The sequence below is a fragment of the Geospiza fortis genome, unplaced genomic scaffold (genome assembly GCF_000277835.1).
Source record: "Geospiza fortis unplaced genomic scaffold, GeoFor_1.0 scaffold145, whole genome shotgun sequence".
Lineage (NCBI taxonomy): Eukaryota > Metazoa > Chordata > Aves > Passeriformes > Thraupidae > Geospiza > Geospiza fortis.
Genome location: NW_005054362.1, coordinates 1,548,187 through 1,560,277, shown reverse-complemented (window position 1 = coordinate 1,560,277; position 12,091 = coordinate 1,548,187). Strand labels below are relative to the sequence as shown.

General features: G+C 54.4%; 1 protein-coding gene across 1 annotated transcript in view; it reads left to right on the top strand.

Annotated features, from left to right (window-relative positions):
* The first annotated feature begins 6,883 nt into the window (after window positions 1-6,883).
* Window positions 6,884-12,091, top strand: part of TMEM132B (transmembrane protein 132B) — a 218,896-nt gene continuing 213,688 nt past the window's right edge. Inside the window, exon 1 of the mRNA XM_031059490.1 lies at window positions 6,884-6,968. Coding sequence (XP_030915350.1) covers window positions 6,884-6,968 — 85 coding nt within the window. The remainder of the gene's footprint in view (window positions 6,969-12,091) is intronic.

Here is a 12,091-nt window from a genome sequence, read left to right as displayed (position 1 = left end):
CTGGGTGTAAACCAGGCAGGGGCAGGTGTAAACAGGCTTGTAATAAGCTGGGGAAATCGCAAAAGGGCTGCGTGACACATGGCTTTGCATTTGATTCAAGTAGTTACAGTCATAATATCCATTAATTTTTGTAGCGCTCCTGGGAGCAAAAGTCCATCCTTTTGATTAGAGACACACGGGTTTCTAAAGATCCCGGAGCTCCACACAGCCTGCTTGGCACTCATGCTGTGAAAAAAAAATAAATCCCTTTGTTTACACAGCTGATGGCCTGGGTGGGGACAGTCCGGGCACCGGGGCCACCTCCCCTTGCGCTTTATTTACGGTTCTGTAACGCTCCTGCTCCTACACCCCGGAGCTGAGAGGCGAAGGGTGGGCGGAATAGCTTAAAAAAAAAAAAATATATATATATTCCAGGCAAAAAGCTCTCAGTATGAATGCTGAAGGAGCGGCGACACGGATGACAGGTCTTCAAAGCCGAAGCAGGAGCTGCGCTCGGGGAGGAGGGAGGGAGCCAGGCAGATCCCTGCGTCTTGATTAGCGCGGCTCCCAGCGCTCCCCTTCTGTCTCCGGGCTGCCTTTGAAACAGCCCCTTTGACGGCTGCAGGCATTTGTTAGCTTAGCTGAGAGCGAGCGAACATGAGAGGAGGAATCCGTGCGAGTGGCAGGGCCCGTGTGCGCCTTTGGTGCGCGTTTCTGGAGCACAAAGGCTGTTTTAATGAGCAGGCAGGCGCGGAGCTCGCTGCGACTCCTGCTTTTAGCAGCTCTGCGCTGATGGAGCTACCTGGGAAGTCTCCCGGCTGTGACCTGCATGGAGAACGCTCGGTGGTTTGGGTTGGTTTTGATTTCCATGGAGAAGCGGTTTGAGGAGTGCGGGCACGGGAGCAGCAGCTGCTCCCAAAGGCAGGAGGTGCCGGGGCTGAGCTTTGCTCACCCTCCTCCCGAGCCTGTGTCCATCCCATCCCCGTGCCCACATTTTATCCCTGGACAGCCGGGTGCAGCGCTGGGGAATGGTTTTTGGCTCTTTTGGAAGGATGGGGTGTGAACCTGGCCAAGGGTGGAACCCCCGGGCTGCTGGGGAAGCACCTGCCCCTTCTCCTCCGCTCGGTTTTTAGGGGTTCTGTTCTGTTTCTCCCCAGGGCTCGGTGGCTCCTGGAGCTCTGCGTGGCTCGGTGGAAGCGGGGATTTCGTGAGCCATCCTTGAGCCTCTCCGGGAGGATGAGGATGGACACACTTCCCTCAGTATTTCTGTGCGTCCCACTGCCTGGCTGTGTGTCCTGCTCCCCCAGCGCCCTCCTGGCCCCTGACCCAGCCCTCCTGCTCTCCCTCCGAGCTCACAGAACCACAGGAGCAAAGCCTCTTCCTTGCCACAAGCACAGAACCCATTTCTCTGAGCCCCTCTTCTCCCTCTCCGGTGATCCCAGCCGGAGGAAGAGAGGAGAAATCGCCAGCGGGGCGGGGACCAGGCACACAAACCCCCGTCTGTCCTTTGCAGGTGGCTCGGGGTGATGCCCGGGGTGGTGGCCAGGGCAGGGGCTGGGCTGGTTGCCCACAGCTGTGGGCATTGCCAGGCCCTGAGCATTTCCAGCTGGCCCAGATCCTGCCGGGCATCGCCGCCTACCCCATACAGGTGCTTCAAATTACTCGGGGAGAAACCAGCCAGTCTCCTCTCAGCCCTGTCTCAAACCAATTTAATTAAATACAGGTGAAGAAGGAAGCAGAAATTACGGCAATTCATCACCTTTTAGTCTCTGCAGGTGCTCGGCGGCAGCGGGGCACCACAATCCCCCCTGCTCTGCGCTTTTCCTCCCGGGGGTGATTAACCCGCTCCCTTCTGGCGAGCCCAGCCCTCTCATCCATCCTCTGGGAAGAGGCTTTGAGGCTAATGAGCGAGAAGATGATTAAAAGGAAGAAAGCCCTCACCAAATGTTGTACAACCAAAGCAGCGCTGTGATTCAGCTCCTGCCCGGCTCGCGGGTTCCTGGGCTGGCTGAATCACGGCATTGCTCACCTGTGATTCACCCGGGGCTCCTCCCCGCTGCTCCTTCCCTTCCTCCCTCTGGGGATGCCCCGGGCAGGGACAGAGCCCCGAGGATCCCGTTTTTTGTACGGGGCACAATGTTCCAGGAGGATCCCGTTTTTTGTACGGGGCACAATGTTCCAAAGCCGTTGGGAATTTCCATCTCAGCAGCCACCAGCCTCCATCCAACAGCCCAAGGATTCATTACCCTAGCGTGTTTCAACATTGTAAGTGGATGCCATGAATTTTTGGCGAAATCTGAGCTTTGTCTCACACTTTGTTGCAGCCTGCAAGCGAGCAGACGTGGTCAGTGGGACAGCACGGCTCACCAAGTGGGGCAGGGTTTCCTCAGACGGCCCCACTGGCAGAGTTTCTGCCTCTCTGCACACACAAGACTTAAATCTCAAGCTCCACATCCGTTATAGGACAAGGAAATGTCATTTGTGCAAAGCTCTGATCAATATCTCCTGCTGTGCAGAGCTCCAGGGTTACTCGAGCTCCTTATTCTCCCCAGGAAATCAGGATCTAAACACAGCTCAGGATCTGGCCCCCATCCTCACCTCCCCTTGACTCCCAGCTGGGGTTTTCCCTCTTAATACGTCAAGACATCTTTAAAATTCCCATTCTTTCTGTTCTCCTAGGGGCATTCCCAAAGCCTCCCATCTTTTGACATCTGAGTGATGTGAAAATCAACAGCTTTCTGTAATGCTGCAAAGTCTTTCAAGTCTCTCATAGCACAGGTTGCCTCTGTGTGCAAAGTCACGCCAGCACAAAGGAAGCGTGGCAACATCCCACCAGAATAACTTAAAAAGAAAATCTCCTTTGGGAAAAGAATTATTGTGAGGATCACGTATGGGAGACCCAGATTATGGCACCATGGGTGGCTCTGCTGGCTCGGCTGTCTCCTCAGAACCTGTTGATGCTCTCACACCAGAAGAAGACAGGGAGTGACAAGCCCTGCTGTAAGCCAGCTCAGGAGCTTGGGAGCGGCTCAGCGGTGATCTGGAAAGCAGAAACTCCCATCGTGAACGGTGCAAATTCACTCAAGGAGCCCCCATTGTCCTGCTGCTTCCATGAGGGAGCTGTGCTCCATCAGCTGCCTGTGATTTTGATGATTTGTCTGCAATTCTTCCTCATGCTTTTTGTATCTCCAATAATCCACTTCTGCTTTTTCAGGCCTCTTCTTTTAAACCTCAGAGAGGCAAATCAATGCTGGTTGTCCCTGTGGTTGGTGACCAGCTGGGTCTCCAAGGGGTTTGCTCCCCCTGCTCCCCAAAACACCTCCCTGTCACTGTAGCACGTGAAACAACACAAGCACACACTGTTGCTCTCAAATTGAAGAAAAGGGCAGTTTATTTTCTGACTCCAACATTTATAGTTTTCTAAGAGTGACAGTGGATTGGAGGGTGACAGTGCCACCTCTCCAATGACACTGGACAAACCAACAGTCCATCAAATTTCTCTTCTTCCATAAAAGAATGCAAAACAATAAGTTATTTACAGAAAGTGTGTGAGAAAGTTTGTTATAAAAATGTAAACATCAGAAGGCTTAGAAAATCTTAAAAAATTAGAGTGACACCTCCCCACAGCACCCCCAGTAGCCCTTGTTATGGGAGCAGCTGCTGTGCCATGGGCTCACCCCACGAGGTTCTTTCTGACCTGGAAAAATCCCCAATTCTGATGCATTTTTGCTGTGAGATCTTCCCTTTTACCTGTTAGTTTGCACACAGTCCCTCGTGTTCAGCCCAGAGCTCTCAGAGGAGTTTATTGCTGTTTGTATTTGCTTTTGTTTTGGTTTGTTTCTTGCAACACAAACAAAGGAAAGCTGTGGGAAGGAGAGAGGGCACTGCCAAGCAACCTTCCTACAGTCTGCAGACACCACTTAATTCATGTCTCCACTTCATTCTTAGCAGAATATTACCTTTCATTAAAAGGCAGTAAAAGCATTAAAGCATTTTGTAGTGGTCAGAGAAGATGTTACAGCTTTATCAAGCTGAGAGCACATAATGGATCACTGCAGCTTTACTATCCACCTCAAGCACCAGTTTGGGAGGCAAGTTTTGGAAGAAGCAGACTGGTTGTGCATGGAACAAACGGGGTGGGGGATGAGCACCTCCCAGCCAATGCACCTGGATCCCTGCAAGTGGGATCACTTCCCTGTCAGCACTTTGTCAGCCCGCAAGATTTCTCACTTTGGCTTTTCTTTCACGTGTTGGGTATAAAATCCCACTTAAAAACGTGCAGCAGGGATGGAGTAAAGTCTAAATGCTTCCCAGTGCTGCCCTGAAGGTGGGGTGAGGCTTTTGGCTGCGTGCAGGGCTGGGGCTGGTGAGGGGGACAGGGTCCTGTGTACCCCAGCTGAGGGTCAGTGCTGGGTTTGAGCTGCACAAGGGAATTGTTTCCTCCTTCCCTGTGCCCCCACAGTCCCGCTGCTGTCCCCAGGGCATGCAGCTGAGCCACAAGGCAGAGCTCACACACAGCTTTGGATGCCCCTTGCACACACCCTTGCACATTTCTTGCACACAGTGACCCCCCTGTACCTCCAGCTGGAAAACCCAACATCCCCCACACTCTCCAAGGAACAAATGGGATGTCTAAAGCAGCTGATTCCCTTATTTTGGATCACCAGATCTCCACGAGCAGCTGAACGTTCCAGTTGTTTTTTATTAGATCAGGTACTGAGGGCAGACAGCGAGATGCTCTTCATTACTGCCTCTTACTCCTTTTATATACTTATTTATTAGTTTGATCTTCTTTGAGGAGCCCAAATCTTTGTGTTCCCCTGGGTTTTGTTTTCTCCCCAGCTCTGTGGGTCGGGTTCCTCCAGCCTGAGGTTGATTCCCATGTGCTCTCAGGCTGCTGCACATTTCCCTCCACGGGAGATAAGCGTTTATTCACGTTCATGTTTGTGTGGAGTGGTAAAATATTAGAGCTAAATTTTTTATGACATTCCTAGGAGTGGTTATGGAGCAAACAAGATTACAGCAAGTACTACAGAAAAGCTTGTTTATGCAGGGAGGGGAAAAAAAATCAAACCCGGAGACGCGTTTGCAAAGCTGCGGGAGAGCCCAGGGGCGGGGTTTAGAGTTCCCTCTCCTTTCCTTCCCTGCCTCCATCACAGCAACAACTCCCTGCAGCTAGGGCTGAGCGGGTTTGGAGCGGAATTCCAGCTCCGGCAGCGGGGTATGGTGGCATTCCAAGGGAGAGGGCGCAGGGAAAGCCTGGCTGAGCTGGCACCGTGCCACCCAAGCCATGCCGCGGGGATGGGGCTCCCCTGGGCACGGCGGGCACTGCCCTGGGCACGCTCCTCTCTCCCTCTGCACAGCCCTTGGGATGCCCTTTGCACATCTTTGAACCCCTGGGGCTCCCTCTCCTCACCTCTGGGGTGCCCTCTGCACAGCCCCGTGCTCCCGGGGACACCCCCACACCCCTCGGGGTGCCCTCTGCACTCCCCTTTGGACAATCCCGCACTCCTTGAAGAGCAACGCCCTTTGCACAGCCTGTAGAACGCTCTGACGCTGTTCGGGATGCTCTGATAACGTTCGGGACGCTCTGACACTGTTTGGGATGCTCTGATAACGTTCGGGATGCTCTCACACCGTTCGGGATGCCCCCACATCCCGCGGGATGCCGTTTGCACAGCTTTTAGAATGCTCTCACCCTGTTTAGGATGCTCTCACACCCTCTGGGACGCTCTGATACCCTTTGGGATGCTCTCACGCCATTCGGGATGCCCCCACATCCCGAGGGATGCTCTTTGCCCACCCCCGGGATGCTCCCACACTATTCGGGATGCTCTGACACTGTCCGGGATGCCCTCACACATTTTGGGATGCCCTTTTCCAATCTCCAGAATGCTCTCACAGTTTTTGGGATGCCCTCACAGTTTTCAGGATACCCTCACACATTTTGGGGTGCCTTCATTATTGTTTTTGGGGCGACTTCGCAGTTTTTGGGATGCCCTCGCAGTTTTCGGGATGCCCTCGCAGTTTTCGGGGTTCCCTCACTGTTTTTGGGGTTCTCTCGCAGTTTTCGGGATGCCCTCGCAGTTTTTGGGGCGCCCTCACACATTTCGGGATGCCCTCGCAGATTTCGGGGTGCTTTCACTGTTTTTAGGGCTCCCTCGCAGATTTCGGGATGCCCTCACACATTTTAGGGTGCCCTCGCAGATTTCGGGGTGCTTTCACTGTTTTTAGGGCTCCCTCGCAGATTTCGGGATGCCCTCACACATTTTAGGGCTCCCTCGCAGATTTCGGGGTGCCCTCACACATTTTGGGGTGCCCTCGCAGATTTCGGGATGCCCTCACACATTTTAGGGCTCCCTCGCAGATTTCGGGGTGCCCTCACACATTTTGGGGTGCCCTCGCAGATTTCGGGATGCCCTCACACATTTTAGGGCTCCCTCGCAGATTTCGGGATGCCCTCACACATTTTAGGGCTCCCTCGCAGATTTCGGGATGCCCTCACACATTTTAGGGTGCCCTCGCAGATTTCGGGGTGCTTTCACTGTTTTTAGGGCTCCCTCGCAGATTTCGGGATGCCCTCACACATTTTAGGGTGCCCTCGCAGATTTCGGGGTGCTTTCACTGTTTTTAGGGCTCCCTCGCAGATTTCGGGATGCCCTCACACATTTTAGGGTGCCCTCGCAGATTTCGGGGTGCTTTCACTGTTTTTAGGGCTCCCTCGCAGATTTCGGGATGCCCTCACACATTTTAGGGTGCCCTCGCAGATTTCGGGGTGCTTTCACTGTTTTTAGGGCTCCCTCGCAGATTTCGGGATGCCCTCACACATTTTAGGGTGCCCTCGCAGATTTCGGGGTGCTTTCACTGTTTTTAGGGCTCCCTCGCAGATTTCGGGATGCCCTCCATGACTACTTCTGGGCATGGAACAAAGAGGATGCTCTCCCGGGGCCCCGCGCTGCTCCTGGCGCCGCTGCTGCTCCTGTGCCGAGGTAACCCCGGTCCCGCCGCCGCGACCCCGCCGCTGTGCTCCTGTTTGTCTGCTTTGGTTGTTGTGTTCGTTTTGGTGTTTGTGTTTTAACTATTTGTGTTTATTTCATAGCTGCCCCCTCCCCCGGTTTTATTTAGGGCCGTTTCCCCCATCCCAGCCCTCCTTCCCCCGGCTCCCCCCGGCGCTCCGCGCAGCGCTGCGGGTGCAGCGCGCTCCGAGCTCCGTCTCTGGGGCGCACCAAGAAGTCCCCATCCAGCTCTGCTGTCCCCTGTCCCCACGCGTGTCGCGGGCTCCCGGCCCCCTGCGCGAAGGCTGCCCGCCTGCTTCGGCCGCTGCCAGCGCGTTGCTGCCGATTTGGGGGGAAAAAGGGGAAAAGTTTGGGCTTGCCGGAGCTCTGGGGGATGGAGAAGGGTCGCGGGGTTTCCCACGGGGCGGCCGACCCCCGTTCCTCCCTGATGCTTCTCGCTCTTTCTGGCTATCCATGGGGTAGGGTGGGGGGAAAGATGTGCAGGAATTAAACCCCTTCGGTTTACAAAATACTTGTGCAACCCTTTTGCGCTGAATTCCGAGAAGGACGGGTTTCGCTGGGCTGGCGGGGAGCGGGGTCTGGCCCTTGATTGGGCTCAGGTGGGATTCCCTCATCACGGCCAGCTGCGAGGCAGCCCGGGCACGGAGTGAGGCTGGGAGATGCTCTTCCTCTGTTATTTTCTTTTTCTTTCTTTTAATTTCCCCCCAGCTGGACTTGGGAGCAGCGTTTCGGGTCCCAGGTGCGGGTGTTTGCTGGGGAAGGGCTCAGCAGAGCGCTGCCCCTGGGAAAGTCTTTAGCAGGACTTCACTCTGGGGACGTTCTCCTCTGCGTGCTCCCGCGAGCGCCCTCGCAGATGCTGCTCCTAATAAACAGGGGTTGTTAAAAGCAAATTAATTAAGGTGCATCGGTGCTGAAGTTGCTCGGGGATTCGTTTGCGCTTACTGCTTTTCTCGGGACGGTGCTCGCGTTTGGCCGTAGCGTGGAGCTTGGGCTGCTGGGGAAACTTCGCGGGGGGTTTAGGAATGCGCCTAAATGCAAGGATTTTGGGTGGAGAAGGAGCGATCCATGGGAGGGGTGACAGCAATAGCTGTTGCGGAGGGCACAGGGAAGGCTTTGTGGTGGGGAAGTGTTTTAGGAAAGGTTCCTACAGGAAGACCAGGAACGAATTGCCAGGAAGGAAGCATCAACCTTGGGGACACACAGAGGATGGACAGCAGGGAGTCCTTGCCCTGCTCACCCCAAAAAGCACTGCTTGCCCCTGCCCTCCATCCCCCTCCTTGGCCGGGCTGTGCGCAGCCACGGCGGCACCTGGGAATCCTCCTGGGCAGGACACGGGGACCGGGGTGCAGGGTTTGGGGTGCAGATCGTGGGGACTGGGGCACCGAGCACAGGGCGCAGGGCATGGGCTGCCTGTGGGTCAGCACTGCCCGTGGAATGGTGGCTTTCTGTGGCCACTGCCATGCCCTGTGCTCCGTGCGGCTCTTCCTTTATCGAGGAGAGAGTTGGGCGCAGCAAAGGAGCAGGTTTCTGGTTTTTGTGGTTTTTAAAAATCTTTTTTATTTATTGCTTTGACATATTAATGCTAATCTTTTCCCTCCTCCCGTCTCCTCCTGTGTGGGTAGCTACCATGGTGAGATTGGGCTGTGGGTGTAATTCTTCCAGCGCTCTGAGTGCTTAAACATATGGAAACCCACTTTGAAACAGTTTGTGGCTGCAAGCCTACCGACGTATCCATCCATCCATCCATCCATCGCTCTCCGCCGCTCTGAGCCCTCCCCGCTCAGTGTGCGCGTCAGGAGCTCGCAGTGCGCTCAGCTCGAGCTGTGGATAACGAGCTCGTTCCCCGCCCGCGCCTCTCTCCTCTCTCGGCCGGAGCATCCTCCTGCTTCCCCAGCGGAGCGCTGTCCCACCCCTGCGGGCCGCAGCAGTGTCTGTGCGGGCAGAGGGGCTTTGGGATCAGGGGACAGCTCCTCAGAGAGAGGCGAGCGGCGGCAGCGCCCGGGAACGCCTTCCTCCGGGGCTGTGCCGATCTTCCTGCAGCTCGCTGGAATCCGAGTCGGTTTTCTCCTCTGGATTACAGGGGTTAACGAACCGCATCTCGGTTTGGGTTGTTGCAGACGGGAGAGACACCTGCATGAGTCATGCCGCGGTGCTGCCATCTCCGCAAAGCTCCCAGCTCCTACAGACGCTCGCCTTGGGCTCTTGCCATTTTTCTCTATTTATTTGCCTTCGCTCCCTCCCTTCCCCCTTGCCGGGGCCGGCTCTGGGCAGGCTGCGTTGCGGGGACCGGCGATGCACCAGGCTGAGTTTCTGCAGCCTCTTCCAAGCGGGTGGCATTTGTTCGCCTGTCAGGCAGGTTCCCTAAATAGCTTTGTGCAGGTCCAATTAAGAGATCAGTGCGCTGCCCCGGCTCTCGGGCTGCTGGCGCGCTCGGCTGCGAGCGGAGGGTGTGCGTGTGTGCTTGGCAGCCGAGGGCCGCTCACGCTGAGCTCGAGGATGTCTCTGGCTGGCAGCAGGCCCCCGTTTGTTGCTGGCATCTAGGCAGGGTTTTGGCCGCCTTCCTCGCTGGCGGCGGCGGAGCTGTCTCCGAGGTTATATGAATAGGTATCCTGTGAGCGAGCTGGATGAGTTACCTGAATATTTTGTTTTCCTGCCCGGTGCTGTGTCACGGGCTCGCTCCGCTGCCTCGCACCCCGGCGCGGCTGCGGGAACGTGGGGCAGGGCAGGGACGGGGCGTGCGGAGCTCACTGAACGCGCTCCTGCAGCCCCCGTGGGATGGATGATGCGCTTGGGCTGCTGTCAGCTGTGCGTGAGGAAGGACCCGCGATCGCTTTTAGACTCTGGCTCCAGGGGGCCGTGGGTGGAGAGACATTATGCTTATTTTATTATGTGTCCCTGTATCACTCTACCTAATATGGAGACACTTTTTATTCACAGGCTCTTTAGGAACAGAAATGAAAGACCTGCATTATCTACTGTACAATAGATTTGCAGATCACGATTGTACAAACTGTTGAAATGTAGGTTATTTTCCCCAGATTAGTGCAGATCTCAACACTTTATGCAATGACTGTTCAAACTGATGTGAAGTGGGGGATAGTGGGCTGGGGGGAGAAGTCTGAAATTATTATAGTGCCTTTTGCTCCAGCATCCATTAGAGCAGAATATTTCAGATACCCTGATTTTACTTCCCATCAGCATAAATCTAGACCAGCTGCTCTGAAGTCAGTGGAGTTACTCTGGATTTATGCATTGCTGCTGCGATCGCATTGGGCTCTCTGGCAATGCAGGAGGCAACTGTGGGACTTACCCTGCACAGCATTTTTCAATTCAAAATCTCCTGTCACTGCTGCTGCAGCCTCCTTTGTGTATTTGAAATGGGGAAGTCTCACTGGTTTTGGGTTTTGATTATTTTCTTCAATACGTGCGGCTTGGTCACAGAACTCTGTTCACTGACTCTGGCTGATCAATAGAGGCTTTTGCGGTTTGAATACCAAAATAGTTACATTAAAATATAAAAAATCAATTAAATGCAATTAATTTGCTGTATTTTATTGCTGGGAATGATAGTCACTCCCAGCCCTATTATCTCTGTGTTTAAAGCAGCTCAGTGTGGCGAGGAAGGTATGAGCCCAGGAGCAGCTGCAGGAGGTCAGAGCAGAGGGCTGCCAAGGCTGGGACAGGGTTTGTGCCTCAGGAAGGATTTTTTGGATGAGGGATGCATTCCTGAGCCAGCGATGGCTCCATTTATTTAATTGCTGTGTTGGGTTTGCCATCATGGATTTGGTTGCTTTTGGAGCCCAGGCAGCAGTTTGGAAGGCACAGTCCCTGCCTGGGCAAGGACTCCCTTGTTTCAAAGTGCCTGGAGAGAAGAGTCTGTGCTCCACAGAGGTGCGCAGGGATTTGGGTTACACAGGGATTTGGGCTGTGCAGGGTTTGCCCATTGGTGCCAGTGGGATGGAGATTCCACTCTGCTGACCCCACTGAGTTGGGGTCCAACTGCCCTTCTCCATAGCTCCTCAGAAATGTGTTTTGCAGCCAGGCTGCTCAGGGACCCTGTGCTGGCTGTGTCCCTTTGCTGAAAGGAGGAGGAAGGGGTGCCATTACTCATGATGTTGGGTTGTGGCAGCTCAGGCTGCTTGTCCTGACCTTGGTGGTTGATACCAAGCACAGGTTTTGCTGTGATGGAGAGGTGCCTTCACCAAGCCCTGTGTCCTGTGGAGGTGGCTGCAGACCTGTCCTGTCTCAGAGGAGCAAAGGGGAGCTGGCAGCCCCCTAAGCCCTCTGTGGAGCCAGCAAAACCGAGGCCTTCTGTCCTTAATAAACCTCCTGGCGAAGGAGAAGCCAGCCCACCAAAATAAATACTGTCAGCTCAACAAATTTAATTCACTGATCTTGATTCCCCACTCTCTCCTTGCCTGAACATAACTGATGTTAGTTAATGACAGGGGTGACTCGGTTTGTTGGCACAGCTTTAGCTCTCAGCCCTGTTGGTGGCTCACTGATGTGCTGGCACGGGGTGCTTGCCCAACTGTCAGATCCTCTCCATGAAGTGCCATGGAGGCTGTGCAGTGTGAGTTACCACGTGCTGCTCTAGATGTCGTGGAAGATGCTTTGATTTCGTGCTGTCAGGAGTTCCCAGCTGGCATTTCAGGGGAAGCAGTTCCCACGTGAGGATGGGCAGGCAGAAATTACAAAGCAAAGAGGTCCCTGGAGACAGCTTACAGGAGGATGGGGATTGCTCAGTGTCTGGCTTTCCCTGGGTATTCCCACTGCCCTCTGTGACGTACAGGGCTGTGATGGAAGTAAAGCCAGGGCTCTGGAGTGTGTGTGTGGGTGAGCTCCTTGTGGAAGGGCTTCGTGTTTGGGCAGCACCTCACACAATTGGCTTTAGTCTCAGGCGCAAGGTAAATATTCATGTTTTTTCCACGCTTCCCAAAAATTCTCTTGCAACACACTTTGAGCTGTTCTTTGTTTACATAAATGTTTGTCTCTGACAGCATTCAGAAAGCTTCATGAATTTATGATGTGCTCCAGATTCAAGCGCACTTTTTTCCTTTTCTCTTCTTCCTCTTTTTTCTCCCCAAAACCACTCT